This window comes from Equus quagga, chromosome 5 (genome assembly GCF_021613505.1).
Source record: "Equus quagga isolate Etosha38 chromosome 5, UCLA_HA_Equagga_1.0, whole genome shotgun sequence".
In the NCBI taxonomy this organism is placed as follows: domain Eukaryota; kingdom Metazoa; phylum Chordata; class Mammalia; order Perissodactyla; family Equidae; genus Equus; species Equus quagga.
Window position 1 is genome coordinate 50,433,488 of NC_060271.1, and position 27,914 is coordinate 50,461,401.

General features: G+C 41.4%; 1 protein-coding gene across 4 annotated transcripts in view; it reads right to left on the reverse strand.

The window, feature by feature from the left end:
• Nucleotides 1–628: 628 nt before the first annotated feature.
• LOC124239957 (sulfotransferase 1C2) overlaps nucleotides 629–27,914 on the reverse strand; it is a 38,935-nt gene continuing 11,649 nt past the window's right edge. Inside the window, exons 2-8 of one of the 4 annotated variants that reach the window (XM_046662486.1) lie at nucleotides 24,888–25,063; nucleotides 24,295–24,420; nucleotides 14,028–14,125; nucleotides 4,861–4,987; nucleotides 4,270–4,364; nucleotides 3,936–4,116; nucleotides 629–1,454 (exon numbers count right to left, since the gene is read on the reverse strand). In XM_046662486.1, the coding sequence (XP_046518442.1) occupies nucleotides 1,342–1,454; nucleotides 3,936–4,116; nucleotides 4,270–4,364; nucleotides 4,861–4,987; nucleotides 14,028–14,125; nucleotides 24,295–24,420; nucleotides 24,888–25,038 (891 nt within the window). In that variant the 5' untranslated portion in view covers nucleotides 25,039–25,063 and the 3' untranslated portion in view covers nucleotides 629–1,341. Of the gene's footprint in view, nucleotides 1,455–3,935; nucleotides 4,117–4,230; nucleotides 4,365–4,860; nucleotides 4,988–14,027; nucleotides 14,126–24,294; nucleotides 24,421–24,887; nucleotides 25,064–27,914 lie in introns of all 4 variants that reach the window. The other 3 variants (XM_046662484.1, XM_046662483.1, XM_046662482.1) reach the window with 3 other exon arrangements.

A 27,914-nucleotide genomic window follows, 5' to 3' on the forward strand; every position in this document is an offset into this window, starting at 1 on the left:
AATACAGACAACTTTTTTACAAAATAAAAAGGTGCTAATTTGAAGCTTTCATATATATGATTAAAACTCAGTAGTAACCAAGCAATTGTTTAGAATTTAGGCCAATAGAAGGTTCTTTTTTTGTTCCTGAGAGGAATATTTTATCACTGACATTGTTTAGAATTTCCAGAGGAAGGTGATAATAAAAATCAGTCAGAATTTTAGTTGGCTTAACACACCCTCTAATTTCCTCTCCCCAGGTGAATTGCTCCTGCTTCCCTGAGCTTTGGAATGCTAGTAGTTGGGATTAAAAGTTGGGAATTTGTGATGTGAAATGTGCCTGCCTTTCTGAAGTCATTCATCATGCATTTACTTGCTCATTCAACAAGTACTTACTGGACATATATTATGTGCCAGGCACTGCACTAGATACTAGGGGTAAAGGTTGAATAAGATATGGAACTGAACACAAAACGATTTACTGTCTAGTGGGGAAATAGACAAGTAAATTGACAAGTAAATACAGAGCAACAGGGCTACAGCTGGGGATAAGGTGGGAAGACGGTGAAAAGGGTGCCAGCTTGGTTACAGGGGCTCCCCTGAGGGCACGGAATTGAAGGAGAGACTCAGTTATCTCCAAGCCTGACAACCACGCCTGCCGACTTACTGATGCTGCTCCCTGTCTCCTATTCTCTGCTTTTACCAGGATACAACTTGGACTTCCAAAAGGCTACCCTTGAGCTTTATGTTTTCTATACAACCTAGCACCATGTCTCCTTGAATTGGGTTTTGGTCTTCTGGCATTTCCCCTCTGTGCTCTTCCCTTTTTTTCTCCACCACCAGGCAAGGCCCTCAGACCAGGTGTCCTCGGGGCTGGCTGCACCAGCACTGCCCTCAAAGTGTCCCTTCCCATAACAGTCAGGTGGAACCCCAGGACCTAGTATGCCTAGAGTTCCTTGAATGGCCAGTGCAGACGTTAGAAATTTCATATTATTAATCTAGATATAACCTAATATAGCATGCTTATACTCAAGGTATTATTATATCATAGACTAGAAAACTAGGATATGCTTTCCAGAATAACAGAGGTTTGAAAAAATCCTTGCAGTATTCAAGTCTTGTATTTTACTTAGTTTATTAAGCCATCCTATTTCTTACTTTGGAAAGAATGATTGAGAAAATAAGCATTAAACATGGTCTTTTTAAAAAACTAAGTTGGTACATACTGTTAATAATCACAGAGATAGTTGGTACCACAATCATATACATTTACAATATGCTTTCAGAGATTCTTTTGGCTAGGGTTGAAGGATTGAAGATAGCATCTGCATTCTTGTCATCACCTTTTTATTTACGTCTTACTCAGAGTTCCATGCAGAAGTTTATTGAGATTCCTTCCATCTTTTGCCTATAGATTTCATCAAATCTCTCATTCTGAGTTACAGTGAAGTGGTTTTTCCAATCCCCGACAGTTCCTAGAAGAAGAAAGCCCAGAAAGGAGTGTCATTCTCTGATTCAGAGTTTTGTTGGCCTGAGGAAAGAATTGGGGTGACTGTCAACATGCCTGCCTTACCCAACTTCCCCTTCAATGGATACCCATCCACCTGCAGCTCTCTGCTCTGAGAAGCTGCCCTATGGTGCTATATGCAGGTGAATGGCCTCTTAAATTGGGTGGACAATTGACCCAAAGGAGCTAGTGATTTGGCCCCCTCTGTGGTATATTCACATAATGGACTACTAAACAGAAATGAAAAAGAAAGGATCATTGACACACAGCCACATGGAGGAATCTCAAAACATTACATTGAACAAAAGACACCAGACACAACAAAGTGCATACTGTATGATTTCATTTATATGAAATCTAAGAGCAGGGAGAATCAATCTGTAGTGACAGAAATTACAACAGTGGTTGTCTAGGGGTAGAGTTTGACTGGAAAGGGGTATGACAGGGAACTTTCTGGGGTGAGGAAAATGTCTGGTATCTTGATTGGAGTGCTGGTTATTGGGTGTATACATTTTATCAAAACTTGATCTGTACACTTAAGAGCTGTGCATTTTTGTATATAAATAAGATCTTAATAAAAAAGCCTTTTGGGAATAATATGAATGAGATATGATTTTTTACTAAGCAGTAACTATTAAAATAATTTTAGAGCCAGCCCTGATGGCCCAGTGGTCAAATTTCGGTGCTCACTGCTTCGGCAGCTGGGGTTTGCTTCCCCGTTGTGAAACCGCACCACCTGTCTGTCAGTTGCCGTGCTGTGGTGGTGGCTCACAGAGAGGAGCTAGGATGACCAGTGTGATATTCCACGATGAGGGAGTTGATAATGCAGGTGAGAACCTGTATGCACTAAGCACCCTTTTCTTGAACAACTTACAAGTAGGATACCCCTTGTACTGGGGCTTTGGGAAGAAAAAAAATGAGGAAGATTGGCAACAGATGCTAGCTCAGGGTGAATCTTCCCCTAGAAAAGAAAAAATAAGTCTAAAAAGGGGAAATAGTATTTGTCCCACCAATGCTTCTTCTGGAAAATTATGCAACAGAAATAAAAGCATCAGGACATAAGAACATATGCCCAAAGATGGTCACTCTAGCATTATTCATAAAGACAAAAAAATTGAAAATGACAATAATTGTAGTGCCTATCACTAGGGGAATAGTTGAATAAATTATGATGTATCCATACTTTGGTACAACACGAGCCCTCTAAAAATAGTGAGCTACATGGACCTACATGTCTGGCCCGGGAGGGATGTCTGATATTCTGGTGAGCAAAGTGTATAGCTTGACCACATTTTGGGTTTTAGGGAGCAAGCTTTCGTCATAGTATATATCTTTGTTATGTGCAAACCTGAGGGAAGGAGAGTGTATAGAAAGATGAGTATGTGTGGTTCTGAAGAAGGGCTACTTGCCAAATCATCACTAGGAATTATCTGATGAGATAAGAGTGGAATTCTTTGCTTTGTTTCGGTAGCGTGGGAGCCTGTTGTAGGTTGGAAAATACCACAATATAAATTCAATCATGTGTTAAAAAGAAAAAAAAAGAAGAAAAGAAGCTGCAAAGCAGTATGTACACCACAGTTCCACCATTGTGAAAAAGAAAACTATGTGTTTATAAAACAGAGAAGGAGGGGACTTCTATACTGTTAGTGGTTACTTCTGAGGAGCAGGGTTTTGGTGAAGAGAACTTTTTTTGTGCATAATTCTGTATTGATGTAGTTTTTTACAATGACATGTATTACTTTTTAAACTAAAAAGTAATAAAGCTTTCTTTTCCTTAAAAAATATTAGCTGGGCCAATTAGAATTCCTCTTTTGGGAACTGCAGCTAAGAAATGTTAAGAGAATGAGGCAGTTCTCAGCAGTAGTTGTAGTTAAAAACCATGGTGGAGAGTAGGTCTGGGCCATGGTCAAGACAAGTTATGAGCAGAAACTGAGTCAGGAAAGCTATAAAGTAGGAAAAAGGTATAATGGGGTAGAGACAGGAGTCTGGTCAGTGTAGAAAGGCACTCATAATAGACACGTAGAAAGCAGCTGAGTCCTGTCAGTGGGAAAGCGTTAGAGTAGAGAACCATAACCTCCTGCTGCTGAGGCTCCGACCCTTAGATCCAGGGAGCCCTGTGAGGTCTGGACCAAGAATGGCTCCCGCTCTTAATTGTCTATGAGCCTACATTTCCCTTGCTTCTCCATGTGAATCCTCATAACAAGCCCCTTGTATGGGGGCTAGCTAGAGGGACTCTCTGCTCCTTGCAACCAAATACCCCAGAGAGCTCTCTTCTATAGCAAGATTAAATCCTCAACCTTATTAGCAGCAGATATTATGAACAGTCTAAATGCGTTGTCTTGAAATTAATAAAACCTAACATCTCGCTAAGAGGCAGGCAGGTTGTTACTAGACAAACTGGGTATTTGATTTATACTTATATTTACATATTATTTGAGGCCCCACAAACCTTTTCTCATGAAGGTGGAAATGGACTGGTCCAGAATAAATTTGGGAACTGTAGAACGATTTGTCATGGGATTTTCTTTCATTTTCTCAAATGACGTCTCCTGGACAATTTTATCTAGCACTGTTTCATCCAAACTCTTTCCCATGAACTGCACCACCTTCTGAATTTCACACTTCGGGTCCTGTGGCGAAGATAACATTACATTGGACCGCAAGAAGGTATCACAAGTACACACTTAAATTCTTCAGGATGTCCCTCCCAGAAGCACCTGAAACAGCTTGGGATTTCTCTGTACCTGGGTCTGAAGTGGTTCTTCAGAAGGGCCTTTACTCACCCTCTTCATGTCCTCATAGAAGAGGAAGAGAACCTGGTATCTGTCTTTTATCTCCCACCATCCTTTCACATGGTCGAACCAGGAACCCCAACCCACTGTAACAGACACAGGAAACAGAACCGTCTATACAGGGATCATACAAAACCTTCCGATAGGAATTTTATTTACCTGAAGTGTGTTGGAAAGAGAAAAAAACAAATTGTGGATCAGATATAACCTAGGAGTGCTGATCTGTTTGATTTTGAGGGTAAGGTGGAATGAGACGGGCTTGGGATAATTTATCCTAACATGCTACCTAAAGCGGCTTCACATTTGTTATTCGTAATCACATATGCCATCTTATTGGGATAGAGATACCCTTTGGAGTGAGGGTGACTCTGCAGGTCAGGTGATTCAAACCAGGTGGGAGCTGTTTGCTAGGGCTGTGGGTATTCACTATGAGAGTAACCAGCCTGTTCCGCCCAGTCCCAGTCTGTGGTATGACACGTCTAAGGAGGCACACAACATTCTAGGGAGTCGAAATGTTATGTGTGATTCCTAGGTGACCCTAGCTGGAGTGGGAATGCAAATGTGTGAAGGATTATCCTTTACCTTTTCCACTGATGAAGGTTTCAAAATACTCTTCCCAGGTACCAGGGTCGGGAAGCACTTGATTCATCCTTTGGAAATGGTAGTAGGAAACCATACAGCCTTTGGCATTTCGAGCTACATAAAGGAACTTTGGGGTCAGAAGAGGAGTGGGTGAAAAGAAGGTACAAAAAGTGAATTTTCACAGAATTCATTTAGGCTGATCCACCCTGAGGTGGTTGCACACACCCTGTTCAGGTCTGCTGTGCAGCAATTCGACTTGGCCTTGCGACCTCCCTCTCTTCTGGCTGTCCCTGCTTCTCTGCCAATTCTGCTCTCTATTCCTAACTCACTCCTATGAAGTAGCCTGACTTCTCATGTCCCCATGGTGTCAGAGTCTAATCTTTCTCTAGAAACTATGACCTGAAGCAGGAAGCTTCACGATTTAAGAGTTTGGGCCATGGTGAAAGAAAATAGCAATTTTTCTTTCTGGCCTCATTGACTCTACTATTTTCATCTCTAATCACTTCAACTCTTCCTCTACTAAGCATCCCATTAGGTTTCATTTTGATCACAACCCTGTATCCTTCCACTCTCCCAGTCTTTCATTTTAACCAAATCTGACCTTTTATCTCATTGTGACTTCTAGGTACTTAACTCACATTCGAACAGCATCAATCTCAAAGTGGCCTTATTGACTAGCTGTCTTAGATCCACGACTAGCCATTTTAATGCTATGCTGATTTTTTACCCTAAAATGGTGCTTCTCAGTTTGGAATGATTTTGCCTGCTAGGGGTGGACATTTGGTAATGTCTGGAGATATTTTTGGTTGTCACAACTGGGGGTGGCAGTGCTACTGGCATCTAAGAAGTAGAGGCCGGGGATACTGCTCAACATTCTACAATGCACAGGACAGTACCCAGCCCCATCCCCAAGAAAGAATTATCTGGCCCAAAATGTCAATAGCATTCTATTAACCATGTCTTTTATTTTCTGTATTCTGATCCTTTGACTTCTTGGGGTCTTTTTGGTGCTGGATGAACTGCCCCTCCTAGGGTTAGCCAGTTCCTAGAGAGAGTAAACAGCTCACCATCAACCTCACTTTTCACATGCAAACTAACCAATCCAGAGCCCACACCTCAAACACATCCCTTCTTGGGCTCTCACACATTGAGCCACTGTCTAGCTGCTCTAATCACCCCAGGGCCAGGACCAGACGACAATCCCTATGCCCCAGAGCCCACTGAAATCATTCAACCTACCCAATCCTAAACCTGCTGAGCTGTCTCACCCATTTCTTCCTTCAGAAACCGCAATAAAAGCTCTCGCCCGCGTTTTACCCTCACTCCCTCTGCCTCCTGACCAGCCCTGGTGCTTCTGCATGTGGGGATTTTAAAATCCACATGAATTCTTAAATTTTTAAACTTCCGGTTGGCTTTCACTTCATTGCTTCTTGATAATCATTTTATTAATCTCTTCTTTGCTTCCTCTCATATATCTCAGCTCCAACCACAAGACTCCTTTCTTTCCTGTCTCCTCAAAACTTCATCCCATCTCTCTCTCCAAGTTCACTAACTCTCTCTTTAGCTGTATCTCTTCTGCACTTTACCTATTCTTGAGTTTTTAAATTAAATAACTGTATATTTTTTCTGTTATAGAAATCCTGTTTATTTAATAAATTTAGTAAAAAATTCTGTTTTAAAAAATAGTATCTTATTACTTTATTTTTAATTCAATCTTTCATTTCCTTATGCAACTTAGACATTTTTCTTTTGTTTCCATATCTGCTAAGTTTATCATCTGACGCTCTTGAGGTCTAACTCTGCTCTCTTTCTGCAGATACTCTCTCATGGTAGCTTGTTCCTTTGTGTATTTTGTAACGTGAGATGGAAAGCTCAAGTGGGAAAACTGTCAGGCCCAAGGTGAAGCTATGGCCCTCCAGAGAGAATCTGTATTTGCTTCTGTCAGGCGTCCTGGAGACACTGGCAATGGAGACCACCTTATGCTAAGTTCTTAGCTTGCAGTTTCTTGGACAATGCGAGAAGTACTAATTTGATCCTCAAACCCTTGAGAAAGGAGGCTTGTGGCTACAGGTTCTTTTTTTTTATTGGTAATAAAATGAGTATTTCTTTTATTCTTTTTTTAAATTGAGGTAACATTGGACTATAACATTATATAAATTTCAGGTGTACATCACTATATTTTGAATTCTGTAGATTACATCATGTTCACAACCCAAAGACTAATTACCATCCATCACCATACACATGTGCCTAATCACCCCTTTTACCCCCCTCCCTGCCCCATTCCCCTCTGGTAACCACCAACCCAATCTCTGTCTCTATGTTGTTTTTATCTTCTATTTATGAGTGAGATCATATGGTATTTGACTTTCTCCCTCTGACTTATTTCACTTAGCATAATACCCTCAAGGTCAATCCGTGTTGTCACAAATGGCTGGATTTCATCATTTCTTATGGCTGAGTAGTATTCCATTGTGTATGTATACCACATCTTCTTCATCCATTCGTCCCTTGATGGGCACCTATGTTGCTTCCAAGTCTTGGCTATTGTGTATAATGCTGCAATGAACATAGGGGTGCGTATATCTTTATGCATTTGTGTTTTCATGTTCTTTGGATAAATACTCAGCAGTGGAAGAACTGGATAGTATGGTAGTTCTATTCTTAATTTTTTGAGGAAACTCCATACTTTCTTCCATAGTGACTGCAGCAGTTTGCATTCCCACCAGCCGTGTATGAGGGTTCCCTTTCCCCCACATCCTCTCCAACACTTGTTATTTCTTGTCTTGTTAATTATAGCCATTCTGATGGGTGTGAGGTGATATCTCATTGTAGTTTTGATTTGCATTTCCCTAAGAATTAATGATGTTGAACATCTTTTTATGTGGCTGTTGGTCATCTGGATATCTTCTTTGGAAAAATATCTGTTCAGATCTTTTGCCCATTTTTAAATTGTGTGGTTAGTTTTTTGTTGTTGAGATGTATGAGTTCTTTACATATTTTGGATAGTAACCCCTTATCAGATATATGGTTTGCAAATATCTTCTTCCAATTGTTAGATTGTCTTTTTGTTTTGTTGATGGTTTCCTTTGCTGTGCAGAAGCTTTTTAGTTTGATATAGTCCCATTTGTTTATTTTTTCTATTGTTTCTCTTGTTTGGTCAGACATGGTACTTGAAAATATACTGCTAACACTGATGTGAAAGAGTCTACTGCCTATGTTTTCTTCTAGAAGTTTTATGGTTTCAGGTGTTACCTTCAAGTTTAATCCATTTTGAGTTAATTTTTGTGTATGCTGTAAGATAGTAATCTACTTTCATTCTTTCGCATGTGACTGTACAGTTTTCCCACCATTTATTGAAGAGACTTTCCTTTCTCCATTGTATGGTCTTAGCTCCCTTGTCAAAAATTAATGTTCATAGATGTGTGGGTTTATTTCTCAATTCTCAGTTCTGTTCCATTGATCTGTGTGTCTATTTTTGTGCTAGAACTGTACTGTTTTGATTACTTTGTAGTATACTTTGAAATCAGGGAGTGTGATGCCTCCAGTTTTGTTCTTCTTTCTCAGGATTTCTTTGTTATTTTTATTTTTATTTATTTTATTTATTTGTTATTGAGGTCTTTTGTAGTTACATATACATTTTAGGATTCTTTGTTCTATTTCTGTGAAAAATGTCATTGGCACTTTGATAGGGGTTGCAATGAATCTGTAGATTACATTAGGAAGTATGGACATTTCACTATGTTAATTCTTCCAATCTAAGAGTATGGAATATCTTTCTATCTCATTGTGTCTTTTTCAACTTCTTTCAACAATGTTTTACAGTTTTCAGTGTACTGGTCTTTCACCTCTTGTTTATATTTGTTTCTAGGTATTTTATTCTTTTTATTGCAATTGTAAATGGGATTGTATTCTAACTTCTCTTTCTGCTACTTTGTTGTTAGTGTATAGAAACACAACTGAGTTTTGCATGTTGATTTTGTATCCTGCAACTCTACCATATTCACTTATTATTTCTAAAAATTTTGGTGGATTCTTTTTGGTTTTCTTTATGTAAAACCATGTCAGTGCAAATAGTGACAGTTTTACATCTTCCTTCCAATTTGGATCCCTTTTATTTCTTTTTCTTGCTTGATGACTCTGGCTAGTACTTCCAATACTATGTTAAATAAAAGTGGTGAAAGTGGCATCCTTATCTGGGTTCCTGTTCATAGAGGGATACCTTTCAGTTTTTCTCTGTGGAGTATGATATTAGCTGTGGGTTTGTCATATATGGCCATTTTTATGTTGAGGTACCTTCCTTCTATACCTATTTTATTCCAAGTTTTAATCATAAATGGATGCTATATCTTCTCAAATGCTTTCTCTGCATCTATTGAGATGATCACGTGATTTTTATTCTTCATTTTGTTAATGTGATTGTATTGCGTTGATTGATTTGCGGATGTTGAACCATTCCTGCATCCCTGGAATGAAACCCAGTTGATCATGGTGTATGATCTTTTTAACGTATTGTTGTATTATATTTGCTAGTATTTTATTGAGGACTTTTATATTGATGTTCTTCAGTGATATCAGCCTATAATTTTCTATTTTTGTGTTGTTCTTGTCTGGGTTTGGTATCAGGGTAATGTTGGCCTTATAGAATGAGTTAGGAAACCTCCCCTCCCCTTCAATTTTTTGAAAGAGTTTGAGAAGTATAGGTATAATTAGGACTTAATGCCTTTTTTGAATGTTTGGTGGAATTCACCAGGGAAGCCATCTGGTCCTGGACTTTTATTTTTGGGGAGATTTTTGATTACTATTTCAATCTCCTTACTGGTGATTGGTCTATTCAGATTTTCTATTCCTTCTTGATTCAGTTTTGGCAGGTTGCATGATTCTAAGAATTTATCCATTTCTTCTAGATTATCCAATTTGTTGATGTAGAGCTTTTCATAGTATTCTCTTATAATCTTTATGAGGTGTCTGTTGTAATTTCTCCTCTTTCATTTGTAATTTCATTTACTTGAACCATCTCCCTTTTTTCTTCGTTGAGTCCAGCTAAAGTTTTGTCAATTTTGTTTATTTTTCAAAGAACTAGCAGTTCGTTTCATTGATTTGTTTTCTATTGTTTTTTGGCCTCTATTTCATTTATTTCTGCTCTGATTTTTATTATTTCCTTCCTTCTTCTGATTTGGGGCTTTGCTGATTTTTCTTTTCCTAATTCCTTTAGGTGCACTGTTAGATTTTTTATTTGAGCTTTTTCTTGTTTGTTGAGGTAGGCTTATATTGCTATCAACTTCCCTCTTAGAACTGCTTTTGTTGTATCTCATAAATTTTGGCATGTCATATTTTCATTTTCATTTGTCTCCAGGTATTTTTTGATTTCACCTTTGATTTCTTCATTAACCCAATCGTTGTTCAGTAGTGTTTTGTTTAATATACACATATTTGTGGCTTTTCCAATTTTCCTCCTGTAGCTGTTTTCTAGTTTCATACTGTTGTGGTTAGATAAGATGCTTGTTAATATTTCAATCTTCTTAAATTCATTGAGACTTTCTTTGTGGCCTAATATATGATCTATCCTGTAGAATGTTCTATGTGCATTCTAAAAGAATGTGTATTCTGCAGTTTTTGGATGGAATGTTCTGTATATATCTACTAAGTGCATCTGGTCTAACGTGTCAGTTGAGGCCAATGTTTCCTTACTGATCTTCTGTTTGGATGGTCTGTCCATTGGTGTATGTGGAGTGTTAAAGTCCTCTACTATTATTGTGTTACTTATCTTTTTCAACTTTTGTGTCTGTTAATAACTGCTTTATATATTAGGTGCTCCTGTGTTGGGTGCCTAGATATTTACAAGTGTTATGTCCTCTTGTCGGATTGTTCCCTTTATCATTATGTAGTGCCCTTCTTTGTCACTTGTTACAGTTTTTGTTTTAAAGTCTATTTTGTCTGACATCAGTATTGCTACTTCAGCTTTCTTTTCATTGTCATTTGCATGGAGTATCTTTTTCCATCCCTTCACTTTCAGTTTGTGTGTGTCTTTAGGTCTGAAGTCTGTCTCTTGTTTGCAGCATATTTATGGGTATTCTTTTAAATCCAATCAGCCAACCTATGCCTTTTGATGGGATCATTTAGTCCATTGACATTTAAGGTAGCTATTGATAAGTATGTACTTATTGCCATTTTGCTGCTTTTTTTATGGGTGTTTTAGTAGTTCTTCTCTGTTCCTTTTTTCTTCTCTTGCTCTCTTCCCTTGTGGTTTGATGGCTTTCTTTAGTATCATGTTTGAGTTCCTTTCTCTTAATTTTTTCTGTATTTATTATAGGTTTCTGGTTTGTGGTTGCCATGAGGTTCATATACAATAACCTACATATATAGCAATTGTATTAAGCTGATGGTCTCTTAACTTTGACCTCTTGAAAAAAACTTTACTCTTTTACTCCCCTCTTCCCACATTTCATGTTTTTTATATCATATTCAACCTCTTTTTTTGTGTGTGCATCTATTACCCTCTTATTATGGAAATAGATAATTGTATTACTTTCATCTTTTGACCTTCATATTACCTTCATAGGTGGTTGATCTGCTACCTTTACTGTATATTTGCCCTTAACAGTGACTTTATTGTTTTTTTTTTTTGCGCACGTGTGTGATAATTTTCTTATTCCTATTTGTGGTCTTTTCTTTTCCACTTAAATAAGTCCCATTAGCATTTCTTGTAAGGCTGGTTTATTGGTGATAAAATCCTTTAGTTTCTGCTTGTCTGGAAAACTCTTTATCTTTCCTTCCATTCTGAGTGATAACCTTCCTGGGTAGAGTATTCTTGGCTGTAGGTTTTTTCCTTTCAGCACTTTAAATATATCATACCACTCCCTTCTACCCCATAATGTTTCTGCTGATAAGTTAGCTGAAAGCCTTATGGGGTTTCCTTTTTGTGTAACTTCTTGCCTTTCTCTTGCAGCTTTTAGGATTCTCTCTCTATCTTTAATTTTGACATTTTAATTATAATGCATCTTGGTGTAGGCCTTTGTGGGTTCATCTTGTTTGGTGCTCTCTGTGCTTCCTGTACCTGATGTCTATTTCCTTCCCTAGGTTAGGAAAGTTTTCAGCTTTATTTCTTCAAATAGTTTCTCTGCCCCTTTGTCTCTCTTCTCCTTCTGGGATACCTATCATATGGGTGTTAGTGTGCTTGATGTTTTTGCAAAGGTCCCTTAGACTATTTTTGTTCTTTTAAATTATTTCTTTTATCTGTTTAGATTGGGTGATTTCCTCTAGTCTTTTGCTAGGTCACTGATCCATTCTTCTGTATCATCTACTCTGTTATTGAGTTCCTCTAGTGAATTTTTCATTTTCATTATTGTATTCTTCATTTCTGATTTGTTCTTTTTTATATTTTCTAATTCTTTGTTGAAGATCTCACTGAATTAATCCATTCTTCTCCCAAGACCAGTGAGCATCCTTATAACTATTAGTATGTACTCTTTATCAGGTAGATTGTTTATCTCTGTTTCATTTAGTTCTTTTTCTGAGGATTTGTTCTGGTCCCTTATTTGGAACATATTTCTTTGTCTCCTCATTTTATCTCTTTCTCTGTGCTTATATCTATATATTAGGTAGGTCAGCTATGTCTCCTGATCTTGGAGAAGTGGCCATGTGTAAGAATGCCTTACAAGGTCCAGTAGTGTACTTCCTCTTATCATCAGTTCCAAATATTCCAGGAGTGTCCCCTGTGTGGGCTACGTGTGTCCTTCTGTTGTAGCAGGGTTGCTCTTGCTGCAGTTGCCTGGGGAGGGTAGGCTGTCCCCCTGGCTGGCTGGTTGTAATACTCAGCTGTGTGCAGCTGCTATTGTCCTTTCAGTCACTTTATTAGGCATAGGGAGCCCTGGTACAGTTGGCTGAAAAGTCTAATAGCACATTCTTGCTGTAATTTTTCTGTTAAGAGAGTAGGCCCCCAGTGTAGCTGGTTGCTAGGCTTAGGGGCTTACAATTGCTGTAAGTAAGGCTTTGTCAGCTCTCTCAGGAGTGTAGGCAGGTGGAGTTGGCCCCAGGCATGTCAGCACACAATTGTTTCAGGCATTGGAAGGTTGGGCCAATCCCCTATGTGGCTCTTTGAGAAACACAAGTCTGCTGCAGCTGATAAGCCCCATTGTCTGCTGGCCCACACACCCCATCAATACAGTCCTGCTCTGTGCACCCAACTGAACCACTGAAGTGTACCCACTTGCCCTGCTGTAGAGGCCCCGCACACTCCACCAACACAGGCCCACCACTCCTGCACACCCTGCCCTCCAGAGGTGTACCCACTCACTCTGCTGCAGAGCAGAGGTCTCATATACCCAAACTCGTGGGTCCACAAGTTGATCCAGGGCTTGCTGTTGGGCAGGGCCATTCCCTAGAGCAGGGTGCTTGCCCTGGCTGAGCTGGGTTAAATCAGTGCTCTAGTTAGTGGGGCAGACCCTTGAACTAACAGGCCAGGAGAAGAACTCCAATGGTGTCTGCCAGTGTCTGTGTCAGCATGCCTGTACTAGGTCATAACAATGGCTGCTGCCAATGTCTCAGTCACTGGAGAGGTGATCCCAGCCTGGAGAAGTCTCACCTCTCACTGACATGCACCCAGAGCCTATAAACTGAGTTTCTTTTCACCAAAGGACCACGCAATTTTCTTTCTGGTGGTTTTAGGTTGCTTTCTGAAATGAGTGAGTTTGTGCATGGGCCCTTTAAGAGCAGGCTTTTTCCCCCTTATTTCTGATAGCTTTTCTGGGGGTATTGCCCCTTGTAGTTAATAGCCAGCAAAGCCAGACGGTATGACACTTGTATTGGTTGTGCTGAGTCCAAAAGCTGCTTATTGTTGCCTTTAGGTGACCCACAACCTTGGGTCACCACCTTCTCCCCTTCTTTCACAGCCAGACTTACTGAAATAGCAGTGGACACTCATTTCCTCTCCAATTCTTTCCAAAAACTCAATCTGGCTTTTGCCTTCATGTCTTGTTTGAAACTATTCAGGTGAATATCCTGCTGAGTGTATAGCTTTACATTTTTCTCCCATTGCTCATAAACTCTGAACACTTCAGAAAGAGTGGAGATGTAAAATGATGATGGGTGTTCCGAGTTGGGACCTGGAGTGTTGCTCTCAAGAGACTTCCTCTCCCTCATGTCCCAGGAAGGTGTTGCTGACTCACCTTGCAGTTGTTTTCCCAGAAAGATGGAGGCAACAGCTGAGTGGGAAGGTGAGTCCTCAGGGTCCGTGGGGAGGGCATTGTGTTGGCTTTTTCCACACCTTTAAAGTAAGTCAAGAGGAAATGTCTGTGTAATGCAAATATTGCATAAGGAACTTATATTCCAGGCTCTGTCCAGCATGTTCCGTCACTCACCTATTTTCTGTTTGTCTCTTGGCTTTCTTTTGGGATTTCATAATGGGATGTTAGCTATTACCTCCACTTTTGTAGACTCCTACAGCTTGAGAGCTGCAAGGGAGCTGAGAGTTAATTTCCTCCATCACTTTAAGGATGAGGGGAGGGAAGTGAGAATAGACAAATGAGGTCTTGTTGAGGCAGAGCCAGCCAGGACCAGAGCACAGGCCTCTCTCACCTGCCATCCAGTGCCCATTCCTGTGTGCCTGCAGCAGACTGCCCATGTGCCTGGCCTGCATACCAGTCACTTGTTTCATCTCCAAAAACATATATACTTGATGGCATGTGAGTCATGATTTCTACTCTCTCTTTTAAAACATTTACTGGGAACTTGCTCTGTGAAATCAGTGTGTTAAACCGAGCTTAGGGAAAAACAAAGACAAAGAAGACACGATCCTGGGGCTGGCCTGTGGCTGAGTGGTTAAGTTCGCCGCTCTGCTTTGGTGGCCCAGGGTTTTGCCAGTTCAGAACCTGGGCATGGACATGGCACCGTTCATCAAGCCATGCTGAGGCAGCATCCCACATGCCACAACTAGAAGGACCCACAACTGAAAATATGCAACTATGTACCGGGGGACTTTGGAGAGAAAAAGGATAAATAAAATCTTAAAAAAAAAAAAAAGAAGAAGACATGGTCCTTCCGTCTAAGAAGTTTCCATTCTAGAGTTGGAATCAGAGGCTCATGCAAACAACTCCAGGGAGTGAACAGAATTAGTGCTGAGAAATAGAATAGCTCCAAGAATCTCGAGTGATTGATGCTGTTAGGTGACATTGTTGGATTCCTCTACGTGAAGGATCAGGAAGGCTGGCTAAATGCAAGAGGTTGTTTCTAAAAACTGGGGAAAAAACGTGATAATAAAATAGCACTTTATTTTAAATGGGCATCAACAAGTTATGCTCTGAAGCAAGCTTCCCCCTCTCTGGTCCTCTGAGCACCAAGCTGAGTCAACTGAGGAGCTGGGCCCTCTCTAGTCAGTGCCTGGTTTTCCAAAGATGAGGGCAGGATAGCAAGGAACCTGAGGAGAAGATGCCTCTCCCTAACCCTGCCAATAATTCTGGGAGTACTGTTGCCATATGTCACTTTTAAAAACCTGGATCCCAGGGAATGGCACTCTGAGTGCAAACTGCCCTCTCCCTCCTGTGAACTGTACTTGTGGTCCATCTGACCATTGTGGGATTGGGTATTCTTCTGGGCTTGCAGAGGAGGAAGAATCTGCCAGATCCCAGTAAAGAGGATGAGGACAAAGCTCTTTACCCTGAGAGGGATTGGGTCTGAAGTTGAAGCTCTCGTTACTGTTAAAAACAAGACAACAGGGCCAAAATGGAGTCAGTTACACTAAGCCCCACATCACCAAGCTGAGACTTAATACTTAAGTTACTTACAGTTTTGGCTGTCTCAAAAATGGAATCTTAAACTAGTCAATCAGGAATTACCCAGTCAGCAGCAGTGAGATCATCTGCCTGACAGATCTGCCATACCCTAAAGGAAAGTGACTTTGCCATAACCAACCCACTTTTTGTTAGTATAGCTTCCTTGTCTCCACTCCTGTCTGCCTATTAAAGTCTAAAGCTGCCTGACTCATGACTTGCTCAATAAAGCCAATAAGATCTTTAAAATTTACTCAGCTGAATTTTGTTTTTTAATAGTTATGGTGGCAGTGATGGAATTCGAGGGAAACGTCTGATGGCTTCAGGGACAACAAGAAACACAGGTATGAGTACCTGCAAACCTTTTGAGTTCTGTCTTTCTTGTTGTTTCCGAGGGTCATGACTAAGTTCCCTCTGTTCTGAGCTCTGCTCTCTTTGTGTCAGGCTCCCGATCTAATTGGCTCTCCAGTCTAGGGCAGGTCAGCTTGAGCTAGCAGATGGGTCCACCTGGAACCCAAGCCCCTCGGTTCAGTCTGCAGTTCCTTATTTGATTGGAAACCCCAGCCCTTGTTTCTGCCCCCAGATTCCACATTGGGAATTTCTGGTGGTTCAGTCTGCAGTCCCCCATTTGCTTGGAATTCCAGTCCACAATCTCCATTTGTTGGGGTTAGGTGGTTCAGTCCTTTCCCCAGTCCCCAGTTCTCCATTGGGAATTGCCTTCTCTTGGCGGGTTACTGTCGGTTTCTGTCAATGTGGACATGAGGTAAAGGCTATTGCTAATGGGAATCTAGAAGCCAAGGCCACAAAATTGGTGGGCATGAGTCGAGCACTTAAAAGCTGTTAGTGTGTTCAACACCTAACTCCAAGACTCCTGCATTAGGATAAGTTGGTCACAGAACTGGTTAGATTGATACTAGGTCACCTGTCAACCTCAAGAAAATTTCCACGAATGAGGTATGCACCACATAATCCCCAACCCAGTGGCACATCCCTCTTAGATATTAATTTGGCGCTGAGAGACCAAAGGCTTAGCTAAGGAAATTGGATCCTTAAGTGCCAAAGAATTGAGACACCACCTTCCAGCAGACCTGATCATTTTTTTTTTTTTTTGAGGAAGGTTAGCCCTAACATCTGCTATCAATCCTCCTCTTTTTGCTGAGGAAGACTGACCCTGAGCTAACATCCGTGCCCATCTTCCTCTACTTGATATATGGGACGCCTGCCACAGCATGGCTTGCCAAGTTGTGACATGTCTGTACCTGGGATCCAAACTGGCAAACCCCGGGCAATCGAAGCAGAACATGCGAACATAACCACTGCGCCTTTGGGCCGGCCCCAGACCTGCTCATTTTATGTCTAAGAACTGTGGTCTTGGGAGCTGTAGATAGTGACAAAAATGGCAAAATCTTATTAAGATAACCTAGAATTACAGTGGCCATTATGGGGAATGTTCCAATTAGACAAGATCATTCATTTAAGAATTGCACTTGAAAACAAGGCTTCCCAAATCAAAGAAACAGAATGGGATAACTATTTTAATAGGTATGCAGAAGCTTCCAAAAGACTTCAAGATTCCAAAATAGCCTCACTGAAAGATTTGTTGCAAAAGGCTAATGAAAAATTAAGGACACAAGAGGTACCTACAACAGAAGACAATAAGACTGATGCGGCTCTTACTTCTCCCCTATATCCTTCTATTAATCCTCTGTCTGAATTGCCTTTCTACTCTGAAGAGACTATTAAACACTTACCTTTTCAAATAAGACCACTAAGGCTGCAGGCAATCCTCTTCAGGTATCTTTCACTTCTTGGTCAAAGACCAAACTAAGGACCATAGTTAAAGAATTTCCTAAACCCAGGGAGGATCCCCAACGGTTTTCTGAAGAATTTAGAATCCTTATTGGAGCCTATGACCCCTGGCTGCCAGATCTTTATCAGCTTATGCACATACTGGTAGGATCTGGAAGCCCAAAAAATGGTTCAAAGTCCACCTATCCTTTTTACCAAGGTTATTGGTTATTTTAACCTTTCTTTCCCAGGAATAGCTATTGCCTTCTTGCGTGTTCCATTTTACGTCCTGATAACCTGACTTGGCTTTCTACCTGCTTGGGGCATGCAGGTTTTTGGTTCTTGCATGTGCAGGCAGCTCAACCATCAGGTTGGGGGCAGAAAAACATGCAGGACAGAAATGTGGGTTGCACCCCATTTGTGGCTAGATGAGGCAGGACAGAAACATGGGTTACACTCCACTTGTGGCTGGGTCCTATTATTTGCCACCTCTCAGGGAAACTATCTAAGTCTTTCTTTCTTCCAGCTAGCTTTGGGAGTGGCCCTGGGTCTTCAGAGGACGGTATCCTTTGCACCCTCTTTGGATGCCTCTTGCATCCAAAGGGGGTTGTTCAATACTGCCAGAAACATTTATTGTTTGTCTTGGTTGAAATCTGACGAGATAGTTGAAAGGATTTTCTAAGGCTCTGTGGTCAGAAGTTGGCTGTGACAAATTGAAATGGCAAGCAATAGGATATATTGGAGTATATTGATGAGGATTTTTAGGCTGCTTAATTTAAAGCAGTTTATGATGAGGATTTTTAGGCTGGTTAATTTTAAAACTGCAGATGAGAATCAGGCTCCGAGGAGTGGAATTTACTTGCCCTTTGATCAGAGACAATTGCATTTGTGAAGGAAATCTCCATGCCTCCCTCTCTGCACCAGGAGGAAGGGGGGATGACCTTATCTCTGGAAACTCTTAATGGGGAAGGCAAGAACTTAAGTTGTTTACTGTCTGGCAACCTCATGTAACTGACCCCCCACCCCAAAATCCTCCTTTGTCTTTAGCTGAAGATAATATTTGAGTGGTGACTTCTGCCATTTACTCAATCCGGTTTGATTCTTATCTAAAAGTTGTGGGACCGCCCAATGGCCAGACCCTACCGGCACTGGTACCATTTTAACTTTTTTTCCTTTGTTTTGTAAAGAGATGACTCACATACCCATGCCTTAAATTTAGCCCTAATCCTCAACTCGGGGCAGCAGCAGGAGCTCTGACTGCCCGTGGGTCCTGTCCCCACACACCAGCTCTGCCTGCCCATGGGTCCTGTCCCCATGCCAGCGGGGGCAGCAGCAGCGGCTCTGCCTGCCCATGGGCTCTGTCCCCATGCCAGCGGGGGCAGCAGAAGCGGCAGCAACAGAAGCTCTGACTGCCCATGGGTCCTGTCCCCATGCTATTCTATACTATTCTCTAAATAAAAGAGCACTACTGCCAGATCTTGAGAGTCTAAGAAATCTTTCTTTTGACTCCTCGGCTCACCGACCCCACATCATATATGAGGAAGCCATTTGGTATAAACCTAATACGGCCTGACTTTGTTCCAAAAGGGCCTGACTGTGGCCATTGAGCATGCATTGTATATCTGCTTAGACATTTCGAGATAAAGGTGCAACTTACCTCCCCCTCCTAACATTGGCATCTCCTTAAAGATTAAGCATGTTTCTTTAGGCTGGGAACTGATTGCAGTGCTCATCTGTGACCTCCCAGCTCAAGGCAACAGACCTGCCAAGCTGCTGTGTTCACCGAGACAGCAGACCTATCTGCCATTTCCATCAATTGCTGTGCTGACAGAGCAGTCTCGTGTCTATTGTGAAAGGGACATTTCAATCATATGTGAAACATACTCTTTGAGGGTATATAACCACCCTGTATACCCCCATTTCTTTGGAGTGCTCTGTTCCTTTGTGGAAAGACTCTCTCGGGTTATAATTCTCAGATTTAAGCTCAGAATAAACTCACCCAAATTTTCATTTATAGATTGGTTATGGATTATTTTCGTTGACAGGCGTATTGGAAGCTGACATTCAGAATCTGATAGGAACTTTTTTTTAAAGGATTCTCTGAGCTAAATGTACCCAAAGGGAAAGGAAAACATTCTAAAGATGAAGCTCTAAATCTAGAACATAGGAATCCTTTTGATTTCTATCTTAGTTGAAGATCTTCTCCCTGATATAAAGAAGCAAACAGAGAATAATGTAATTGGATGGGCGGTTTGAACTCTATATCATTGAGGCTTCAGACCCAATTCTTTGAAGAATTAAGAGCAACTGCCCTTATCTTACAAATCTTTGCAAAAACCTGAGATGCAGCTCCAGAAAGAATTCAAAGTCCACTTATCCTTTTCACCAATTCCAAAACCTCACCTATTCATCTCAAAAGGCTTGTAGGTATTATAAACATTCTGGCCTTGGGAAACAAGAGTCCTTCCTTGTATTCTTTCCCTGTGCCTTTGAGATGTAAATGCTCTGTCTGGTCTTCTGAGGAACTCTCATCTGGGCCTTTGAAGTACAAACGTCAGGGATGTAATTCTCATAGTGGGGGGCGGGGGTGGGAAGAGAAAAACTATTTGGAAACTAGGTGGATAAAAAAAAATCTTAAGAATCTTCTTCACAAACATTAGTAAAAAGCTTTAGCCATCTGAGCAGGTACCTTAACTTATTCCATCTGCCAGAAACACAATTTAGATTCAACTTCTTTTCTAACTAGTGAGTTTGTATTATTGTACTTGATTCTTGGCTAAAATTTTAGATGGACGTGATAAAGTCTCTGTGCCTGCATGTTTACCTGTGTCTTTACAGGTATGTTGTAGATTTTTCTACTTTCAGTTGGTATTGCCAAAATTAATTTGTAAAAAGCACTCTATTTGGAATCTCTATGCACCTAGTTAGTCCCACTCACTCTTTAAGAGTCTCTCCAGACACCTCGACTGTGGCAATGTGGTGGCCTGGACATTACAAAGACTTCTGCTGTTATAAAACACCTGCAGATTCTGATTAAAACACCACAAACTTCAATGCATAACTGGGCTCACAAGAAAATAATGGGACTTCCAAGGGTCCAAAATGAAGAGGGAGCTGCAAGATAGAGAGGTGAGAAGAAGAAAGAAGAAGAAGAGAGAAGAAAGGCTGTGAAGACAGCTGCCCTGAGCATATTTGCTCATCTGGGACTCCCAGTTCTCAGGTTCAAACGACCCCTATGTAGGAAGGAGGCTGGTAGCCTTGAGCTTTCCTCCTCCTGCATGCAGCCCTCCTGGCAGGCTTGGCCCAGCTGCACATGCAAACTTCTCTGCCAAAGAACCCCGACAGCAAAGACAGTTCTGTGGATTTGGGGCTTTACATAAAGCATTCCATCAGTGTTTTCTTTCACAAATGCTGGTAAATTTTACATTTTCTCCTTCTCTCCCTCTCTCTGTCTCTCATCAATCTCCAGAAAAGCTACTTGGGTTGTCTCCTTCCTCTGGCACACTGCCACGATTACTCAGCCTCTGGGTTAAGAAGCACAGGGTGAGAATGTCTATGAATACACCCCAGGCTACAAAGTCTATTCCCAAACCCACCCTGCAGATGAAAGGGGCAAATTGAGTCATTTTGGGCTTTCATCATCTGCACAAGGAGCTTATGGTCTGGCAGGAAAGACAGAAAGATACTTGACAACAATAATAGCAGCTTATCATTTCAGGTATCATCTTCTCCAAGAATTGGTCTTTGGTCACATTCCTCTCACCCTGCCAACAGCATCCTAGGCTAACCTCTACCCAACATACTCACGTCTTGTCATTATATAGTCTGAATTTGTCTCTTCCATGGGACCATGAATTTCTTGAGTGCAAATGGAAGTGTGGAGTCTTATGTGCAGCACGGGGCCTATAGTATAAATGTTTGTTCAACTGAAGGAGTCATTCTTCGATTTTACCTATATACAATTCACACACACACACGTGTCTTTTCAAATTCTTTCCAGTCCTGTTCTAACTAGGTCACAGATGCTATGCCTTTGTCATCAAAGAGCTCTATAGCCAGGAATTGGTGGAAGGGTGGAAGGAGGTCTGGGAGGGAGACTGACCATGCAGGGCACAAACTCACACAGTGTCCTGCAGTGTCTGCCCACTCCAGAACCCTCTAGGGTGGTTGGTATACTTGACTAACACCCATCCATCTATATCAGCAACCACCTTCCTCTGCTAATGGTACTCCTTACCTCTGCTGGCAGAGATAATCTACTCTGAAATAAAACCACCACACAGCTGAGTCTCTACATAGCATCTGTCTATTTGTGGCTGGAAAGACCATAAAGCCTATAACCGTTACCTCTTTAGACACAGGGTCATGAAGAACCATCCTGGTTTCTGTATGACATGCCATGCTGGGTGATTGGTTAGCATCCTTTCTTGAAGTTCTACAGCTACTGGCATTGACTTGAGAAAAACTTCATCCTTTTTCTTATACTGACTTAGTGATTGGACACTCTGCTCCTCACTGCTGAGAATACCTAATTAGAAATCATGCTTAGGCCTTTTTTCTCTTCTTAGTCTCCCAAATTGTCAGAGGTAAGACAATGGTGGTAGAAGTGGTATGTAGAAATAAGATAAAAAGCTGGGCTTGGATGACCCAGGGAACACATGGGGTTGTCGGGCAAGGGATTCAGCCTGAAGAGTTGGTCAGGAATACCTGCCACTTAAATAGTATCTACTCTATACCAGGCACTTTTGTAAGGTTTTTACAGATATTAACTTCACAACAGCTCTTTGAGGTAGACACTAAGTCTATTGACATTTTGCAGCTGAGGAAACTGTAATACAGAGAGGGTAAGAAACTTGCTAAGGGTCGTGGATGAACGGTGACATCAGGATTTAAACCCTGGTCATCCCTAACCATTATACCATCCTGCTGCTCCAGGGGTCAGAAGACCAGACACAAATGAAAATGGAAGGCCCTGCATGATGCGGAGTACTACCACAGTTAAGCAAGCAGAAGGTAGCCTGTGTGTGAGGTCAGAACCCCACAGATAGTCCAGGGCCAGACCAGGCACTGGATTGCAAAGCTAGTGGTCAACCAAATAGATGGGAACTGAAGGCTAGGGAGGCAGAGGGCCTGGCAGGGAGAAGAATAAGGAAAAACAAGGTGCATCGAGGATATTCTGGCACACTCTTGTGCAGGTTACAGGTGTCTCATGTGCATCAAATCAGGAACTTTTCTGGCTCAAGGTATTTGTAGAGATGTATCAGTCTCTGCCAACAATTGTTCCCAGGTCAGACTCCAAAAGTAAAGTTGCATGGACGACATTTTTATAGCTCTAGCTACTTGTGTTTCCAATTTTTGATTACACTGATCTACTCTGAAACTTCGGGGAGTAGGCCTTCCTCCTCTCCTTGTTCTGCAAAAACACTTCCAGCAGCTGCAAGTTACCTGGAATGGCTTCCTTTGTCTTCTGATTGTCTTTTTGAGCTTTATTTTTATTTTGAGTGTGTGTGTGTGTGAGAAAAGAAAAATTTCTAGGTTGAGTATTACCTGAAAAAGGCTTCTCTACTGAACAGAAGTAGTTGGCTCCAAGTGCATTTTGTGGTCAATTATCGGGCACTCCCCTGGCTGCACCTGGCTTTTATAGGAGTGGAGTAAGGAGAGAAGGTGTGAATTGCTCGTAAGTAGCTTTCTGCCTTCTCCATGTGTTCTGCAATAGCAATGGCCAGAAGGTAAGAATCCTTCTGATGTGGTGACCCACTTTTGGCAAATAATCTTAGATAATATGAAGAAAGAAGGGGAGAGGAAGAAAACAAGAGGAAACATATGGCATTAGAAATGAGAGAGAGAAAGAGGAAAAGGAAGGGAGAGAGGGAGAAAGGTGAGACAGGAGAGAGAAAAAGAAAAGAGACAAAGACACAGAAGAGAGAGCAGAAGACAGAGGAAGGACAGAGAGAGGAAGAGAAAGAAAGAAGGAGAGCAACTGAGAGGCTTCAGTAGTCGAATGGATAAATAAACTCTGTACATCCAGACACTGAATAGAATTCAGTGCTAAAACTAAATGAGCTATCAAGCCATGGAGGAAACTTAAATGCATATGACTAAAGAAAGAAGCCAGGCCGGCCGGGTGGTGCAACGGTTAAGTTTGCACATTCTGCTTTGGCTGCCTGGGGTTTGCCAGTTCCAATCCTGGGTGCAGATATGGCACTGCTTGGCAAGCCGTGCTGTGACAGGCGTCCCATATATAAAGTAGAGGAAGGCGGGCATGGATGTTAGCTCAGGGCCAGTCTTCCTCAGCAAAAAGAGGAGGATTGGCAGCAGATGTTAGCTCAGGGCTAATCTTCCTCAGGAGGAAAAAAAAAAAAAAGACAGAAGCCAATCTGAAAAGACTACATACTGTTTGATTCCAACTGTACGACATTATGGAAAAGGCAGAACAGCAAAAAGATCAGTGTTTGGAGGGGAGTATGGAGACAGTAAAAAGATCAGTGTTTGCTAGGGAGTGAGGGCAGGGGGAAGAATGAAGAGGCAGAGCGCAGAGAGATTTTAGGGGGGGTGAAAATACTCTGTATGATACTATAATGGAGGATACATGTTGTTATACATTTGTCTAAACCCACAGGATGTACAAGAGTGAACCCTAATGTGAACTTCAGACTTTGGGTGATGATGATGTGTCAGTGTAGGTTCATCAACAAAGTGGTAACAAGTATACCACTGTGGGGAGGGGGGGATACTGATAATGGTGGATGCTATGCATGTGTGGGGACAGAGAAATCTCTGTACTTCCCTCTCAGTTTTGTTGTAAACTTAACACGGCTCTAAAAAATAAGGTCTGAAAAAAGAAAGAAAGGAGATGCGGCAGTGAGGGAAGAGCCCTTACCAGAGGGTTGGGGTGGCCGCGCCCACTCGATGAAAGGATGGCGGTGTTGAATGATGGCTCGCTGGCATTTCGCCACATCCCCATTCTGTTCAATCATATCCACAATTTCCTGAATCCATGTTGTCCCTGAGGCCAGGATGAAAAGGGCGAGAAGCAGAAACCTGTTAGACAATCTGCCTAAGCGTCCTGGGTAATTGAGGGGCACATGGGGACTGACTGGTGTTTGGTTCAACCTTCCCTCAGGTCAGGATCCTATTAGCCATGACAGATGGACGTCCACATGGGAGAAACACTGAATCTCTATGGAGAGAGGAGCAGTACAGGCAAAGCCTCACAGTGCTCTCACCCGGGAGCAGTCCCCAGCAGAGCACAGCAGGCTGATCCTCTAAAGATGCTTGACCCCCAGTAAACCCAGGATGCTGGGTTTAAACTTAGCATACTGCACATCTGAGAGCGAGCACTGTTGAGGAACAATAAGGAGCAGATTTCCTTGATAAGTGCAACATCCTATCAAGGGGCATTCTAACTGAGGTGAGCAGCCCCTGCTGACTCAGCAGGCCAAGGTCTTGCTGTCCCCTTTGCCCTACAGTCACCTGATTTAGGGTAGGTACAGATGAGGAGATCATCTGGCTTGGCCTCAAAGTTCTGGATCTCGCTCCAGTTGTCCACAGTTGCAGCCTGCAGGAGGATCCCCCCCACCTCTCTCAGTTGTAGCTGTCTCCCCAACTCTGCGGTCAGGGCCATACTGTCTTGGGATGAGAGAGAGTCTCTGTGGGCAGAGAATAGAGGAGATGTCATTTTACTTGTGGTAAAATACACATAACCTAACCTAACCTAATCACACAATGGTTACCATTTTAACCATTTTTAAGTGCACAGTTCAGTGGCATTAACTATATTCTCATTGTTTTGCTACCATCAGGACCACTATCCATCTCCAGAACTTTTTTCACCCAAAACTGAAACCATACCTATTAAATACTAACTCCCCATTTCCCTGTCCCCCATCTCCTGGCAACCATTCTACTTTCTGTCTGCATGAATTTGACTACTCTGGGTATGCCATATAGATGGAATCATATAATATTTGTCCTTTTGAACTGGCTTATTTCACTTAGCATAATATCTTCAAGGGTCATCCATGTCGTAGCATGTCTCAGAATTTCATTCCTTTTTAAGGCTGAATAATATTCCATTTAGCATGTACATAACACATTTTACTTATCCATTCATCCGTGCATGGAGATTTGGGTTGCTTCCACCTTTTGGCAATTGTGAATAACGCTGCTATGAACACGGGCGTTCAAGTACCTCTTCAAGAGCCTGCTTTCAATTCTTTTGGGCATACACCCAGAAGTGGAATTGCTGGATCATATGGTGAGTCTACGTTTAATTTTTTTTGGGAATTGGTATACCATTTCCCACAACAGCTGTGCCTTTTTGCATTCCCACCAGCAAGGAACAAGGGCTCCAATTTCTCCACATCCTCACCAACACTTGTTCTTTTCCGGGATTTTTAAAATTTTTATAATAGTGATCCTAATAGGTGTGAGGTGATATCTCAGTGGTTTTGATTTTTATTTCCCTAATGATTAGTGATGCCGAGCATCTTTTCATGTGCTCATTTGTCATTCATATATCTCCTTTGGAGAAGTGTCTATTTAAATCCTTTGCCCATTTTCAAATCAGGTTATTTTTGTTGCTGTTTTGAGAGAAACTTTTTTTTTTACATTTTTTTAACTTTTTATTAAGATTATGATAGTTGGCAACCTTGTGAAATTTCAGTTGTACTTTATTGTTAGTCACGTTGTAGGTGCACCACTTCACCATTTGTGCCCTCCCCCACCCCCCCTTCCCCCTGGTAGCCACCAGTCAGTTCTCTTTGTCTATATGTTTAACTTCCACCTATGAGTGGAGTCATACAGAGTTCATCTTTCCCTATCTGGCTTATTTCACTTAACATAATACCCTCAAAGTCAATCCATGTTGTGAATGGGACGATTTTATCCTTTTTTATGGCTGAGTAGTATTCCATTGTGTATATATATATATACATATATATATATATATATATATATATATATATATGCCATATCTTTTTCATCCAATCCTCAGTTGCTGGGCACTTAGGTTGGTTCCATGACTTGGCTATTGTGAATAATGCTGTGATGAACATAGGGGTGCATGGGACTTTTGGAATTGCTGATTTCAAGTTCTTTGGATAGATACCCAGTAGTGGGATGGCTGGGTCATATGGTATTTCTATTTTTTGAGAAATTTCCATACTGTTTTCCATAGTGGCTGCACCAGTTTGCATTCCCACCAACAGTGTATGAGGGTTCCTTTTTCTCTACAACCTTGAGAGAAACTTTTTATATGCACAAATTGAGGAAGCCAGAAGGAGTGGGCCACTATTACTCCAGAAAAATTGGCTACTGGGATTCCAGACAACATTTACTGCTACTACTGATAGTGGTAATGACCACAGTTGAAAGCTACCGTTTATTGAACACTTCAGTTTGCATGTGCTGGACTGAGTGACTTATATATGTTAACTCATTTTGATTCTTGCATAAAATGAGTATTAGAACTTTAGAGCTGAAAGGGTCCTTACAGAAAATGTAATAATAAGTGATTATTGGAAATTGAATAAAAGAATCTGGCCCAGTCTTCCTGTGGAATGGGCAAGAGGACTGGTGCCCACCTCGCGAGGCCCCTTGTCATGGTGGCTTCTACTCTCAGAGCTAGTTGAACCCTTTAGGATTGAGACTATGTTTTCAGAAAATGAAAGACTATTTCTGCAAAAATTTCAAATATAAGAAGCAGCTGTGCTTATAATGTGTCAAAGAAGGTAGAGTTTGGATGATACACATAAAATTATGGTGTGATCAACTTCAGGAGGGAGGAGGGAAGAAAACCAACATTTCTAACAAGACTTCTATATTAGATCTTTTACAAGCTTTTCTTTTCTCTTTTAATTCATATCACAATTTTATTAGGAAGGAATAATTAACACTCATAAATATGTGTGTGCATATATACATATATATACATATAGCATATACATATATATATGCAGCAGCAAATTTGGAATAAGCTCAAATGTACAAATAAAAAAATCCATCACATAGGAATTATTATTTTGATGTATTTCTATCTGTCTTTTTAAAATATATATAGTGGTAGGCAGAATAATGGCTCCCAAAGATGTCCACATCTTAATCCCTAATATATTACACAGCATGGCAAAGGGACTTTGCAGATGAAATTGAGGTTAAGGACTTTAAGGCAATGAGATTGTCCTGGATTACCTAGCTGGACGTAATGTAACCACAAAGACATTTACAAGTGGATGAGACAGGTACAAGAACCAGTTGGTGCGATGCAGCAGCAGAAGAGGCCAGAGAGATTCAAAGCATGAGAAGGCCTCATCCCACCACTGCTGGCTTGAAGATGAAGGGGGCCATGAGCCAAGGCATGGCCTCTGGAAGCTGAGAACGAGCCTCAGCTGCCAGCCAACAAAGAAACGGGACCTTAGTCCTACAGCCACATGGAACTGAATTCTGCCAACAAACAGAATGAGATTGGAAGCAGCTTTTCTTAGGAGGCACAAAGGAACA